Below are 14,752 nucleotides of genomic sequence, written 5' to 3'. Positions count from 1 at the left end.
TGAGGAACAACAGAGTCAGGATACTTCTGACAAAACTCCTCCACAATATTTACATAAGAATGATAGGCAAAATAACTAACCTCGTTGCTACTGGGAAAGTACCATTTTCCTTTCCTCATAAAGAAAACTACATAATGAATATCCAACAAATGACAGATAGATTACACAATAGTGACCAAAAGTCCTAGTGTGCCATCTATAGGCAAAATGAGTAATTAGAATTCAAACACTCCAATGCAGACCAGCTTCAACTTGGATGTGCACGACTTTTCCATCACCCTGTATGATACTTCTTTGGTAAAGATGCAATCTTATGTGGTTTAGCACATTCATTTCAGGGTGATCACAGCCCTCTTACCATCACCCTAATTATCTGATGGGGCAAGAGAAAATACTGTGTCCCATAGAAATTTCTAGTTTTCATTTCAGCAGATGCACTACATATTATAACAGTCCTTTAATTGTAACCAAATCTGGGGGGGGGGGGGGGATTTGCTTTAGGATATATCAGAAAAACAATAATGAAGGAGAACACCATACTTCATTGGTATGTTTGAATTTCTCAAACGTGCATATATTTAACAATAAGTCAATCAGAAATGCAAAGGAAAGAACAAGTGAGTAGAAATACTTTCATTACTGGCAAACAAATTATTAATTAACATTTGTGATATTATATGTGTACTGTAAGTTGCTGGGTGGAGCAAATAACGTGATCCTATAAATTCTAGACTTGCATAAATTTATGATGGCATAATTTAAAAAAAAAAAACTTACAAGGAGAGGGAAAGATATTTATTTGCAAAATATAAATAACTAACCAATAACAAACAGCCACTATATATGGTTGGACTATTGTTTGCAGTCTTCCAATCCAAACATGCACCGAACACATCACCAAAGTAATCCTCACTGGCATGATAACATACATCCCCACACCACTCTGAACTGCCGTCCCCTATCCAAACCCAGGTTCTCCAAAAGATGTGCCAAGGCTGTACTAATGAAAAACCAGTCATACCACAACTGGCTCAAATTAAGAACTCCATTCAGTGCCTATACTGAAGCCTGAAACAGATACAAAAAAAAATCATCAATGAGTCCAAAACCAAAACAGAATTTGAATGGGCAAAAAAGCAGGAAACTTGCAGCCTGTCCTTACAGAAGCCATGCCTTTTGGTCTCTTGCCGAAGCAATTGGTTGCAACTTTTGCCAAACACTACTCCCACCTCTATCATACCCAGATGGCTCAATTGCAACATCACCCACAGAAAAAGCTAATCTCCTGGCTTCGCACTTTGCCTGCAATGCACGCATAACCAACAATGGCAAATGCCTCCAGTCATTCCAACTGCCCAACATACAATGTCTCCTGTATCCTTTTGCCAGAAAGAGATCAGAAACCTGTTGTTAAAATTAGACACAAAAAAAAAGCCCCGCCCTGATGGCATTCTTCCAATTGTCCTGAAGGTCTGTGCAGCAGAACTGACTCCTATCCTATGCCGTCTGTACACACTATCTTACTCAACTGGTATATATCCCAAAGCCTTGAAATTGGCCTATATTCAATCCATTTCTAAAAAGGGTGACAAATCACTGTCATGTAAGTACCGCCCTATCTCACTTACTTCAGTTCTATCTAAAGTAATGGAGAAAATCATCAACTCTCAACTCCTAATCTACTTTAAAAGGTACCCGGCTATTAAGCAACCACCAATACAGATTCCGCCAATGCCGATCAACAGGTGACCTGCTCTCATATATCATTCATCTCTGGGATTATACCATTGAAAAATTTGGCGAATCCCAAGTAGTTGCACTCGATATCTCTAAAGCTTTTGACCGGGTCTGGCACAAAGGCTTACTAAGCAAACTTCCATCATTTGGACTATCTTAGGACTTATGCAGAGGGATTACCAGCTTCCTGTCTGGATGCACACTATGTGTAATGGTAGATGGCTCTCTATCCTCCCACTATCCAACCAATGCTGGAGTCACACAAGGTTCAGTTCTCTCACTGACCCTCTTCCTTCTATACATCAATTACCTACTTCAGTTGACCTCCAACCCAATACACAGTTTTGCAGATGACAGCACATTGCACTCCTCTCTTTCATTTGAAACACCTTACCCTACATAATTCACTTCAACCCACAGAACATCAACCACAACTTCCCTTAACACAGAGCTCCAAAACATCCTTCGATGGGGCTCAGAAAACGTCGTCAACTTCTATGCTAGTAAAACCCAGTTCTGTCTTATTTCCCACAAAAAAGAGCCATTTTCTCCCAGTATTATTTTTGATAACACTCAAATCTCCAGACAAGAAGAAATTTCTCTTCTCGGAATTACCATGACATCAGGCCTCTCTTGGCATAAACACATCACAACCATTGCATCCTCAACTTCCAAAAAACAAGGCTTTCTCTTTTGCTCAAGACGTTACTTCACTTCAAAACAGCTGTTAACCTTATACAAATCGCAAATCTGCCCAGCTATTGAACACTGTTCTCATATTTGGAGTGGGGCTCCTAAAAGCTCCCTCAAAATGCTTGATTAGCCCTGTTGTGTAGTGTCTTAATGACTCCATATTGTTGTGAGGAGGGGGTGGTGGGATTGTTGGTGAACGTATCTGCCTGTATGGGTAAGTTTTCTATAGACTGAGAAAACCAATGTTCTCAATACGGAGGAGAGCAATTAGACTGATAAATAATCCATCTCTTACCAACTCACTCCCCCCCCCCACTTTCACATAGACGTTTAGTCTCTGCAATTTGTAAATTCTACAAATATTTTCATGGAAAATGCTCATCTGAAACAACATCAATAATTCCCCCACTCTGTACTAAACCCATTGGAACATGTACAGCCACCTCCCAACATCCCTTCACAGTACACCTTGAAACCCACAGAACGTTTCTTTTCCTCCTCCTTCATCCCTGCTACTGCTGTAATGTGGAGCAGTCTTCCCCCTGAGGCATTTCCCAAGGAATACAATATACAGGCTTTCAAATCGAATGTTAACAAGTTCCTTCTTTTCTAACCCACTACCCATATATGGTACTAAAGTACTATAGTTTGACCAGCCAACCTCTCGTATATGGGCCCAACATAAAAAAAAAAATATATATATATATATATATATACATTTGGTAGTTCAGTAAATAACTATAGAGATGGGCTAATCCAATAAACTAATAATATTTAATCAGGTGATTCATTTAGACATGGCAGAAATAAGTGCGGGTTGATGAAGCAGCAAATCATCTTGTAAAATTTGTTGCATCTTGTAATGTGTATTTATTTTCTTTTTAATTTATATTTTGCTTCATTTTCTAAGAAGTTTTTTTTTGTTTACTCAGGATCTGTATGTATTTTACACAGTAATAGAATACATAATTTCTGATCATGATCAGAATTACCCACACTATCGCAAATCCTACATTCATTACTTTTTTTTTCCTGCCAGTGGCTCTTCTATTTTATCAATAATAAGGGTGATCTGAAAAGTTCTGAAATGAAAAAAAGAATTTATAATTTCAAAATTTTTTTATTTTTCAACATAATCTCCCTTAAGACTAATACATTTATTCCAGCGATGCTCCAGTGCCATTATCCCGTTCCTGTAGTGGTTCTCAGTAAGATCTGTAAAATACCCCTCTACAGCTGCAATCACCTCTTGATTTGAAGAAAAACGCTGACCAGCGAGGAAGAGATTTAGTTTTGGAAAAAGATAGAAGTCAGAGGTAGTCAAATCTGGGAAATAGGGTGGATGTTTCAACAATTCATAGTGCAGATCCCTGAATTTTCCAACTGCCAAAACACCTTTGTGGGCAGGTGCATTGTCCTGATGAAAGATGAATTTTTTTTTCTGCAAATTGGGTCTTTTCTCACGAATTTTTTCATCTAGTCTAGTTAAAAAATCGGAATAATCTTCCCCAGTTATTGTTTTACCCTTTTCCTGATAATGAATAAACAAAATGCCTTTAGCATCCCAAAACACTGATGCCACGACATTTCCTGCTGATGGAACCGACTTTGTCTTCTTTGGTGCTGAACAACTGGCTTCTGTCCACTGTTTTGACTGCTGTTTGGATTCTGGTGTGTAATGGTGAATCCAAGTCTCATCCATAGTAATAAATGGACACACAAAATCAGTTTTATTCTTGTTAAAAAGCTCCTCCAAGCGCTGCTCAGAGATTTTCATGCAAGTGTGTTTTTCATCTGCTGTGAACAAGTGCAGCACCCATCTTACAAAAAGCTTTTTCATTTGCAATTCTTCATGCAAAATATATCCTACACGTTCTTTCTTTTAGGCTTGCATGGTGATCTGAATGCATTTTTGGAAATTATGGAGACAACTACCGTGTTTGAATAAAAACTTTAGTTTAATATTACTAAAATTTACAATCCGACGTTTCGAGTTTCGGTCAAGCCAACAATTGTGGTAGCGGTTGGTCAGTGTCTTTAATGAACCAGTATGACTGTAGTATAGCTTGTTTCTTGTGTATATTTGTACGCTCCAGAAGATGACCTTGACATAAAGGTCGAAACGTCGAATTGTAAATTTTAGTAATATTAAACTAAAGTTTTTATTCAAACACGGTAGTTGTCTCCATAATTTCCAAAAATGCATATCCTACACGTTCTTTTGAAATGCATATAGTCTCAGTAATTTCATGCACTTTGACTTGCTGGTCATCCAATACCATACTGCATTTGATCAATGATTTCTGGTATTGATTCCCATTGATGACATGAGGAGCTTAAGGATCTTTCTCAGCCATAGCCAAGTTAGTCGGTCTTGGGCATGGACAGCTGGGTTCCTATTTACACAAAAGGGGGCTCTGGTAAAACCAATGATTATAGGATACCTTCCTAGTTGGAGGAAATGCCAACTAGACACTAAGTATTAGATGTTCTTCATCACCCCAGTGAAATACCACCATTATGCTTATTGAAGATCTGAAGTAGCAAATGCATGTTTGTTCTTGAAGCAGGGATTCTAGTTCTGTCTGCACCAACCCTCTCTTTGTGCAGTGCGAGTGACTGATTTCCCTTAAGGCCATGACAAATATACTTAGAGACCCATGATCTCCTCCATTTCGAGGGTACATCAGTTAAAACAGTAATGCCATAGGTCAGCTGCCAGTTAGTGCATGGGCCCGAACTGTTAGTAATGAGTCAAGTGGCTTCCTGGTCAACTGGTACAAAGCCACATACTTTACCAGGTCATGCCTGAGTAGTGGTATGTGGGAACACTGCTGAGGCTATGTCATGGTATGGAAACTGGTTTATCTCTGTATGGATGTTGTGTTGAAGAGTCTATCTTCTCTCACTGCATGTCCCTAATATATCCTTCCATCTAATAACAATTAAACTTATGAAGACTCCTACAAACAATGACAGTAACACTGCAACAAAAATTAATCATCCTCATAAACTAATCCCATTAAAAGAGTCACATCACAACCAGTCACAACATACAAACCAAACCAGAATCTCTTCACTGAAAACTCACTTTCACATCCATGGCATTAACACAAACTTAAATGACGTTCACAATCACCCTGCAGTCTTCCAAGACTAGACATCTTATTTCTGACAGAAACCCAGATTGCAGCTACATCTACTACATCTGCTACTGTCCACATCTAACACAAACTTCACACTACACAATTATTTTTGTAGTATTAGATTTTTGGCGCCTGTGCCTTTGTGAAATTCGACATAGCTTTCTAGAGAATAGCTAATTTAGAATCCCCTGTTTTTGACCTTTTCTGGTACAAGGTTCCCTTGCCCCATTAATAACATTCATTTGTTGCATTTACCAGTCTCTGAACACTGACAACCACTCAGACCTCTTCACATTCCTCTCCATGAAACTCAACCACCTTTTAAGCCACCTTTAAACCTCCTGCAAAATTAAAAAGCTTACTCAACTGATCCAAAGACCCACTCCCTCCACAGGCTTACCCTGGAGTATACTGTATTTATTGCACCTGTAAATCTACCATATATAGGGGAAACAGGACGTACAATTCCTATCAAACAAAAGGAAGATAAACACACATTAAATATAATAACTATGGTGAAGATGACCTTTCTGATCATGCCCTGAACACCTTACATAGAATTGACTGGAAAAGCACCAGTTGTTTGCATCACACCAAAACGTAAATGGTATGAACGTAAATTTAAGGAAGCCTGTGAGATTCTTATCAACCACCCCAATCTGAACAATAATAATGGTCTAAAAATCCCAAGCATATGGAAGGCACATATTCTATCCACGGAACCTTTCTCCCTAAGAGTTAACTATAAACAGGACTGTAGATAATCCAGAATCTTAAATCTAATATAACAATTGTCATATTAAAAATAGGACATAATTGTTACTGTTATCTTAAATACAATTTAGCTTTGATGTAGTTTCTAAATAATTAATTTTTATTTTATCTGAGATTTTTTTTTCCACTAGAGGTCATGCCAGTAGAATAACCGGTGATCAAATCATTGTTTCTTTAGCATACCGTGTGAAATGTAACTCAGCTTGTCCTTGTATATACACCAGATGATGACCTTAATATGAAGGTCGAAATGTCGGGAAATTAAAATAGTTATTTATAACACAGTTGTAAAGTCCATAATTTCTAAAATGAATGCTGATCACTGTGCAACACTAAAAGAAAGGAGTGTCGAATACCAACAGTTTCTATGTTAGTATTAAGTCAGAATTGCTTGAAAGGGGTGTGATTTCCCACTAGGACAGCAACCCCTTCACGGGCAGATCCATCCCTTGTCCTGTCCTTATGAAAGATAGTTATGCTTCATAATATCAGATCATCAATGGGCTTCGAGTATGTTTCCTGATGGCAAAAGCACATTGGCTTATACTTCTGCAAGAGAGCTTTGATGGTGTTGATGTTTTCTCAGAATCCACAACAATTTCATTGTGGAAACATTTTCATTACTTATCATTTGGATTCCTATGTTGAGTGGTTTTGTTTTCGCTAACCTTGGATTTTTTTTTCTTCAAGAATTGTGGATGGCCAGTGACCACCATTTCTTCTTCATCAGAAAAAATAGCAAGACATCAAAATATTAGACTCCCTCAAGGGCAATAGGTATACAACTGATTTTTTTATCGTCCTGTGGATGAAAAGATAGGGAGAGGAGGGAAGAGCTATCATGCTATCAATTAATAGGCCATTATTCTATTCAAGGGTCTGGAGCAGAGGTTCCCAACTTATTTTAATTGCAAAACCCTTTTCACTTTGATAAAAAATTTTAGACTCCTGCAATTTTAAATGATTATAAATAAAATTACAAATCAAAAATAATTTATTGAAAATACAAAAACCAGATTAATAATGGAAAAGCAAATATTATTAACTCAAACTGGTAATTAATGTAAAGGATTAAACTTCTTCTTTGCCTTCAATATTTTTTCAAAATTTGATTTAACTGTGGACAGCTGAATTCTAATATTAGGAGTGGCATCCAACTCACTTCTGTATTTTGTTTTGTCGCAAAAATCTGCTTTCATGCAAATATGTGGTACTAAATGGCAACAAACAATCAATTGACTTTTTATATTAATCTGGATATTCTTCTTTTACGTTACAACAAAACTTGTTTAATGAAACTTCACTAAATTTAAAAGTGAAATTTAATGAAGTAGATAGTTCCTCTGGTTTTCCTTTAATATTGAAAGGATTGAAAATCCAATTGTTATTGTCATTTTTTATTAGAGGAAAGTATTCATTTAATGCCACATTTATTGATTTTAGATGACAATTTCTTTGTCAATTTCACAATTGATTCCTGTAAAAAGTCATTTAAAGTTGGAAATAGATCCATATTATTTTTTTAAAACAGCCATGGTCCAGTATTGTAAATTTTGTAATAATGATCGCAATTTCATCTCCTGTGTTGAAAATATTTAAATTTTTTCCTTGACGGGAGAGAGAGAGAGAGAGAGAAACATCATTCAATTTTGTGAATATATCTGCCAGATAAGCAATTTGAGTCAACCACAAATGTTTCTAAAGCAATCTGCTAATAGAAATTCATCATTGTGTAAGGCTATGGCGAGCTCTTCTTTTAATTCAAACAATCTGACCAGAACTTTGCTATCTGACAGCCATCTAATTTCAGTATTAAGGGATAGTTCATGTAACCAGTGCATGTTTATGAACAACAGAGTGACTACTCATACACATTTTAGCAACAGTTTTAATTTTTAATTTGTATCACTGCCACTTTCAAATCTCCTATAACTGATTTCACACCATCACTACATACATCGACATATTTCTCCCAACTTATTTCATGAGTCTTCATAAAATCGTCGATACATTTAAATATAATTTCTAGTGGTGTATTGGATTGTAGATGTTCACAGAGTAACATGTCTTCTTCTTCAATAGAATTATTGTAGTAATAACAAATAAAAACTAATAAAATTGATAGGTTTACAACATCCACTGTATCATCTAATTGTAAAGAGTACTCATCACATGAATGAAGTCTTAAAATAAGTTCCTGCTCAATATCCTCAGCCATATCATGAATTCTGAATGAAACTGTATTATTATTATTTTATTTTTATTTTTTTATCTGGTCCACACAAAAGGCCACATTAGCACACTATGCCATGTGTGGGCAAGAGGAATACAAGAAAGGAAGAGTCTGTTCACATTTTGCTTGAACAGCTGAAGGTTGTAATCTTTGGTGAAGGCAGAGTGCTGGAGACAGTTCCAAAGGATAGAAGTAGATGGAATAAAAGAGGAGGCAGTGAAGTTGGTTTGGCGAGTTTTAAAATGGACTGTAAACGGGTGTTGGTTAGAAGTGGCTCTTGTTTTAATGATTTTGGAGGAGAGTGGAGGAATAATAGTGGCCAATTCAGCAGAGCACTGAAAGCATCTGTATAAAAGGTGCAAGGCAGAAACTGAATGTCTCTGAGAGAGGGATTAAAGTGGGTTTGTGAGAGAGTGATCATTCATTAACTGAATTGCCTGCTTCTGGATAGAATCAAGAAAACTTGGAGAGATTTTTGGTGCACACCCCAAATAATGGATGGGCAGATTTGGGTTTTAAACAGAGCTAGTAGCTGTGAAGTAGTGTCTTGCGCAAAAAAAAAGTACACCAAGTTTTTTGGTGACTGCAGAAGCTATAGTTGAAATATGGTTGTGCCAGAAAAGATCATAGATCTAAGTCAGTCCAAGAAGAGAAATCTGATTGTGTTTGAATATTTCGGTATTACTGAAGGTGAGGGGGAAGGGATGAGAGCTCATTCTTGTGAGAGATCAGACAGAACTGAGTTTTGGTGGCATTGAAGTCTATAGCTAAGAGATCGATCTGGGTTCAGGTCACTGGTCATGGTAGATCTTGAGGATTCTAATACTTGAGTGCTAACAGATTTGTCGAATGAAAAGGAGGAATGGAGTGTACTGTTATCAGCAAAGCAATGGATAAGATTGGAAGTCTGTGAGAGTAGGTTGTTTATATACAAGAACCCCAATACAAAAGGAAGAGATTGGGTGAAAGAACAGAACCTTGCATTGGTGGGAAAATTATTTTACCAATCTGTTGACAGGATTTCTCATTGAACATACACTGAACAACTTCTTTGATACATGGTTTTATGAGAGTTTCAGAAATTGTATGCACTGATTATATGACTGATACACCTGCTCGTATGCTGTATCGCTGTGTCCCATCTCACTGCAGATGATTTCGTCTGGGTATATGCCTCAACTAGTAAATTTTTGAAACTTCATTTAAATTAATTTTTCACATATATTTTAAACTCTTAATTAGAGCTCAAAAACTAATTTTATTGCAGAAACCTAGGGTTCCACAGAACACAAGTTGGGAACTTCTGGTCTGGAGGCATGTCTTTGAATCTCTGTGGTGCACATTCCATTCCTTTTTTAATAAGAGGATTTTCATGTACTGGGATCATTTTTTGCATGTCCTCAGAAGTGAGTCCATATTGATTTTTCACTTTGTGAGCAAGTCATACCATGATCAGTATGTGGCATGGGTCAGTTAAAAAAAATAAGTGTGATGAGAAAAACCAAACCAACTATAACCAGCTACTTCAGTACCAAGGCTAATGGAACATTAATGTCATTGCATAGAACAAGCAAAAAGTTAAGCCTAACGCCAAAAAAGTAATCTAGTTTAGAGCTAAGGCTAAATTAAATGTCTGGTGGCATGTTCAACAAGATACTGGACTTCAGAAATTAGTGGGTAAAGACTAAAGACAGCATCACACTGTTTTATCGGTCTGATAAAAAAACTTGTGGACTGACTTGCTAATACATTAGTCTATTGCTTTTGGCAATAGAATACTGCTGCTGAATTGTTTCTGCACATTCAACTATTGGATAGTAAAAGTAAACAGTTTACATGACAAGCTGAATATCAGTTGACTGATATTGGATGAGTTATAGTTCCAGCATCTTTCCTGAGAAATTTATTTATTCATAAAAAATTGTCATCTCTCTCATTTCCAGTATCTTTCCTGAAAAATCTGTCGGTCATTCTCTCTCTCTCACACACACACATTTCTCGGGAAAAAAAATATATACATGTATATATGAGAGAGAGAGAGAGAGAGAGAGTGAGACAGCAGATGATTAACAATTTGTTATGAATAAATAATTTTCTCAGGAAAGATGCTGGAATAATAATGCATTCAATATTAGCCATTTGATATCTAGCATGTTGTATAAACTGTTAACCTCTACTTTACAATAGTTGTTATATAACAGTATGTAATATATATACATTATGCACAGGGCTCCAGAAATCCTCATGCCACAGACGAGTTATCAGAGAAAGTGGCAAGTGAATTATCAGCCCCATTCTAACTAAATGCATTCAAAATATATTGCCATTTTTCTTTGCATAATTTACACTTTTTTTTTATTCATTTTAAAACATTTTTATTCAGAGTCAAGTTATCTAATCATGTGCTGCTTCCAATAAATGCAATAATTTTAATTTTCAACCAGGTTTAATTTTCATTTTAATAAACAAATAAGTTTAATTTTCAACCAGGAGATATATCTAAGCAATTAATTTAATTAATTAATTAATTTGTAGACCATTTGTCCCTGCCAAAAGTTAGTTTGAACAGAGATACACTAAAAGATATTTTGCTGCTGTTTTGAAAATGTGAAGTAATTCCTAATTATGACAACAGGTGGCACTATTCATCTTTCACCCTGTTATAAACTAAAACATATCCTAAGTCTGCAGATTAACCTTGAAATAAATAAACAAGTATTCTCAAACATTTTATTTTGCATAACTTACAAGTCATCACCATTCTTATAATAATCAGAGATACCATTATACCAAAAAAATAATAATAAAATAATAATAATTTAACAACACTGATTTTAATTTGTTTCAATGGCAACTATAATTCTTCCAACATCCTCTTCCTCTTTGATTCTTAAGTAAGTATGCAGTTGTAAAAAAGTATTGGTGTAAGCTTATTTTCACAATTCACAATATGAATCAGCTTAGTGTTATTATATACTGAAATACACAGAATGAAGTCTTCTTAATAGTGCTATTTAAAAAAAATAAAAAAAGAAAAAATTATACTGTAAAGATGAGTCAAAGACCAGATCATGATATTGACATTACATCGTGATAAGTTAGTCTAGCTCTGTTGAGAGTGCTATTTTTCTGATGTTTTCAAAAACTTATTTGTCTTTATATAAATCTAATAAAATTAAAGAGACATGCTAGATAATTTATATAAATTCACCTATCACTATGGACAATGAAAGGAAGAAAACAAACTATGCCTTTTAGTTTAGTGAAATGCAAAACTGAAGGTGAAGGTAAGGGATCAGAATATAATAAAAACATAAGAGAAAAGAGTTGTCTCATCAACAAAAAATAATCTACATGTGCCTGCAAGACAAATGGTTCAAGGAATTCAGGTGGTTGTGCTAGAAAGACAAAGTTGAATTCCGTAAAGTATAAAAAAAAAAAAAAATCCTGCTAACAGAAACTTAGATTAGATTTCTGCAAGGTTTTTGAGGCCTTTTTAAAGTGGAGGCATTTAGGTTTTTTGAGACTAAAAATTTTCAAAAAAGTTTTCGACATAAACTTGGCCAGAAACCGCTTGTAAAATATATTTCTAGCTGCACTCCAAAGAAAAATGAATTGCGAAATTTTTGAATAACTGAAGTGCCTTTTTACTACATCCTATTATAAAGCTAAATTCCATAAATTGTTTAATGACTTCAAAAATTTATACTCCCAGTAGCAGAATAGTATCAAAATGACATGAAATATAAAGAATTTGTGTTGGTCACTGCTGATGTCATTAAACAAAAATTAGTCAAGGAAATAAAAGACTCCATCAGTGAGCTATTATATGAGATGCATACATAAAAATGGAAGAAGCATTTTTTACATAATTTCTCTCCAAAACTCAGCTGCAGTGTATTTTGTTAGATGAGAGAGTGAAATGAAATAGTTCTTGTTGTCGTGACAACAAGAAGAACAAGAAAACTAATAGTTGGTTAGCAGACCATGGAAAAGAAGTAGCCTGTAACATGGTGAGCAAAAAACAATGGACTAGTGGCAAAATTAAAGAGAGACATGCTAGATCTCACAAATTATTGTATAATTTGAATTTGGCTCTTTAAATTCCATTATTAAAGAGGTTGTAATTATCTTTAATAATTATTAAATAATAATTTAATAATAAAAATATGTGTACACCCTTTACACTGTACACCCCTTGAGGGTACATGGCAGGAATTTGATGATGATGATAAAAATATGTGACCAGTAGATTTAAGTGGTATTCTGGAACCCTGATTTTATATATATATATATAACAGTATGCATACAATCTTAAAATTCAGAGTTTATGACATAATGAAATTTAATAAATATTTAATATGGTCCATAGACATACTTACATGCCAAAGCAGGTGAATACTGGTTCTTCCTGAATGCATGTTTTATACTAGTAGACTTAACATATATGATGAAGCCACATACTATGTAAGAAAGTATAACATATTGTTATATATACATATATAAAAAAATTCAATAGCCAATTTACTAACAATTATTATAAATTGAATAAAGTAAAGATTAAATGCTACTGCTATAATTGAAAGAAATAAGTAAATATTGAGATTTAATTTTGGAGAGGTCTGTTTTTTATTTGAAATGCACTAACACTATCTGAGTTTATTATCAGATAATGACATTGCAAGGACTGATATGAGAAGAGAGGTAGATAAACTGAAAGTGATTAGGATATTAAGAAATTTGATTGCAAATAGGGACACAGGATTGGAATGAACTCTCAGCCCATGTCACAAGGATGTGCAAGAGAAATGGCAGTATCCCTAACCAAGTCTTGGCACTGGCAGTGTTCCAAGGGAGTGGAAACTAACATTTTTCCATTACATTAAAAAAGCTTTAAAACAGATGCTACAAATTACACTAATTGGTATCTCAAAATGTTGGTTAGGGTATTGGAAATACTAGTTATGGGAGAATTGTGGAATGGATAATAATATGGAGGATAGCATGACTAGAGCCATCTTGTCTTAGTATTGATGTTGAAAGTTTATTTTTCACTTGGTTAGAGTATAATAAAATTAGTTTAATCCTTTATCCAAGTGTGAGCAAACAAAGTTTGCGCCTGAAAGTATCTTCAGGACTGGGGTAAGGTGGTAACAACACCAGGGCAACTCGTTGCAAAGGTCGAGCAAGCTACCAACACTCCTATCTCAGTATCTCCTATAATGCAAAACACATCTCCTTGCAGATATGTCTAATGTTATGCATTAAGGGAAGGGCCACTACCCAGACTAGTTTCGACCTTTATTGAGGTCTCTTCAGTGGGAGCCAGGCCCAAGTGGAGATACCAGGCAGAAGCATTAGCAGGTCATCTCTACCTATAGGAGTTGCCAAATGGTGTGCCACCCTTTTTTAATAAATTACTCTGGATTTAGAGAAAGATGTTGAAAGTTTATTTTTCACTTGGTTAGAGTATAATAAAATTAGTTTAATCCTTTATCCAAGTGTAAGCAAACAAAGTTTGCGCCTGAAAGTATCTTCAGGACTTGGGTAAGGTGGTACAACACCAGGGAAACTCGTTGCAAAGGTTGAGCAAGCTCCAACACCCTGGTGTTGTACCACCTTACCCAAGTCCTGAAGATACTTTCAGGTGCAAACTTTGTTTGCTTACACTTGGATAAAGGATTAAACTAATTTTATTATACTCTAACCAAGTGAAAAATAAACTTTCAACATCTTTCTCTAAATCCAGAGTAATTTATTAAAAAAGGGTGGCACACCATTTGGCAACTCCTATAGGTAGAGATGACCTGCTAATGCTTCTGCCTGGTATCTCCACTTGGGCCTGGCTCCCACTGAAGAGATCTCAATAAAAGTCGAAACTAGTCTGGGTAGTGGCCCTTCCCTTAATGCATAACATTAGACATATCTGCAAGGAGATGTGTTTTGCATTATAGGAGATACTGAGATAGGAGTGCTAGTAGCTTGCTCCACCTTTGCAACGAGTTGCCCTGGTGTTGTACCACCTTACCCCAGTCCTGAAGATACTTTCAGGCGCAAACTTTGTTTGCTCACACTTGGATAAAGGATTAAACTAATTTTATTATACTTGTCTTAGTAATTCTCAGTTTCTACAATAATGTGATAGCTGAGAAAGATAAGGGAAATGGCT

General features: G+C 35.5%; 1 protein-coding gene across 2 annotated transcripts in view; it reads right to left on the bottom strand.

Annotated features, from left to right (window-relative positions):
• Window positions 1–14,752, bottom strand: part of LOC150102707 (delta(14)-sterol reductase TM7SF2-like) — a 201,271-nt gene that overhangs the window by 62,569 nt on the left and 123,950 nt on the right. For both annotated transcript variants that reach the window (XM_090399305.1, XM_090399306.1), the window contains one exon: window positions 12,966–13,046. In XM_090399305.1, the coding sequence (XP_090255431.1) occupies window positions 12,966–13,046 (81 nt within the window). The remainder of the gene's footprint in view (window positions 1–12,965; window positions 13,047–14,752) is intronic.

Source organism: Typopeltis vanoorti, chromosome 10, assembly GCF_054136105.1.
Source record: "Typopeltis vanoorti isolate ZY-2024b chromosome 10, IOZ_Tvanoo_1.0, whole genome shotgun sequence".
Lineage (NCBI taxonomy): Eukaryota > Metazoa > Arthropoda > Arachnida > Uropygi > Thelyphonidae > Typopeltis > Typopeltis vanoorti.
Note: the sequence above shows the minus strand (reverse complement) of the source record. Positions and strands in the feature narration are given on the sequence as shown.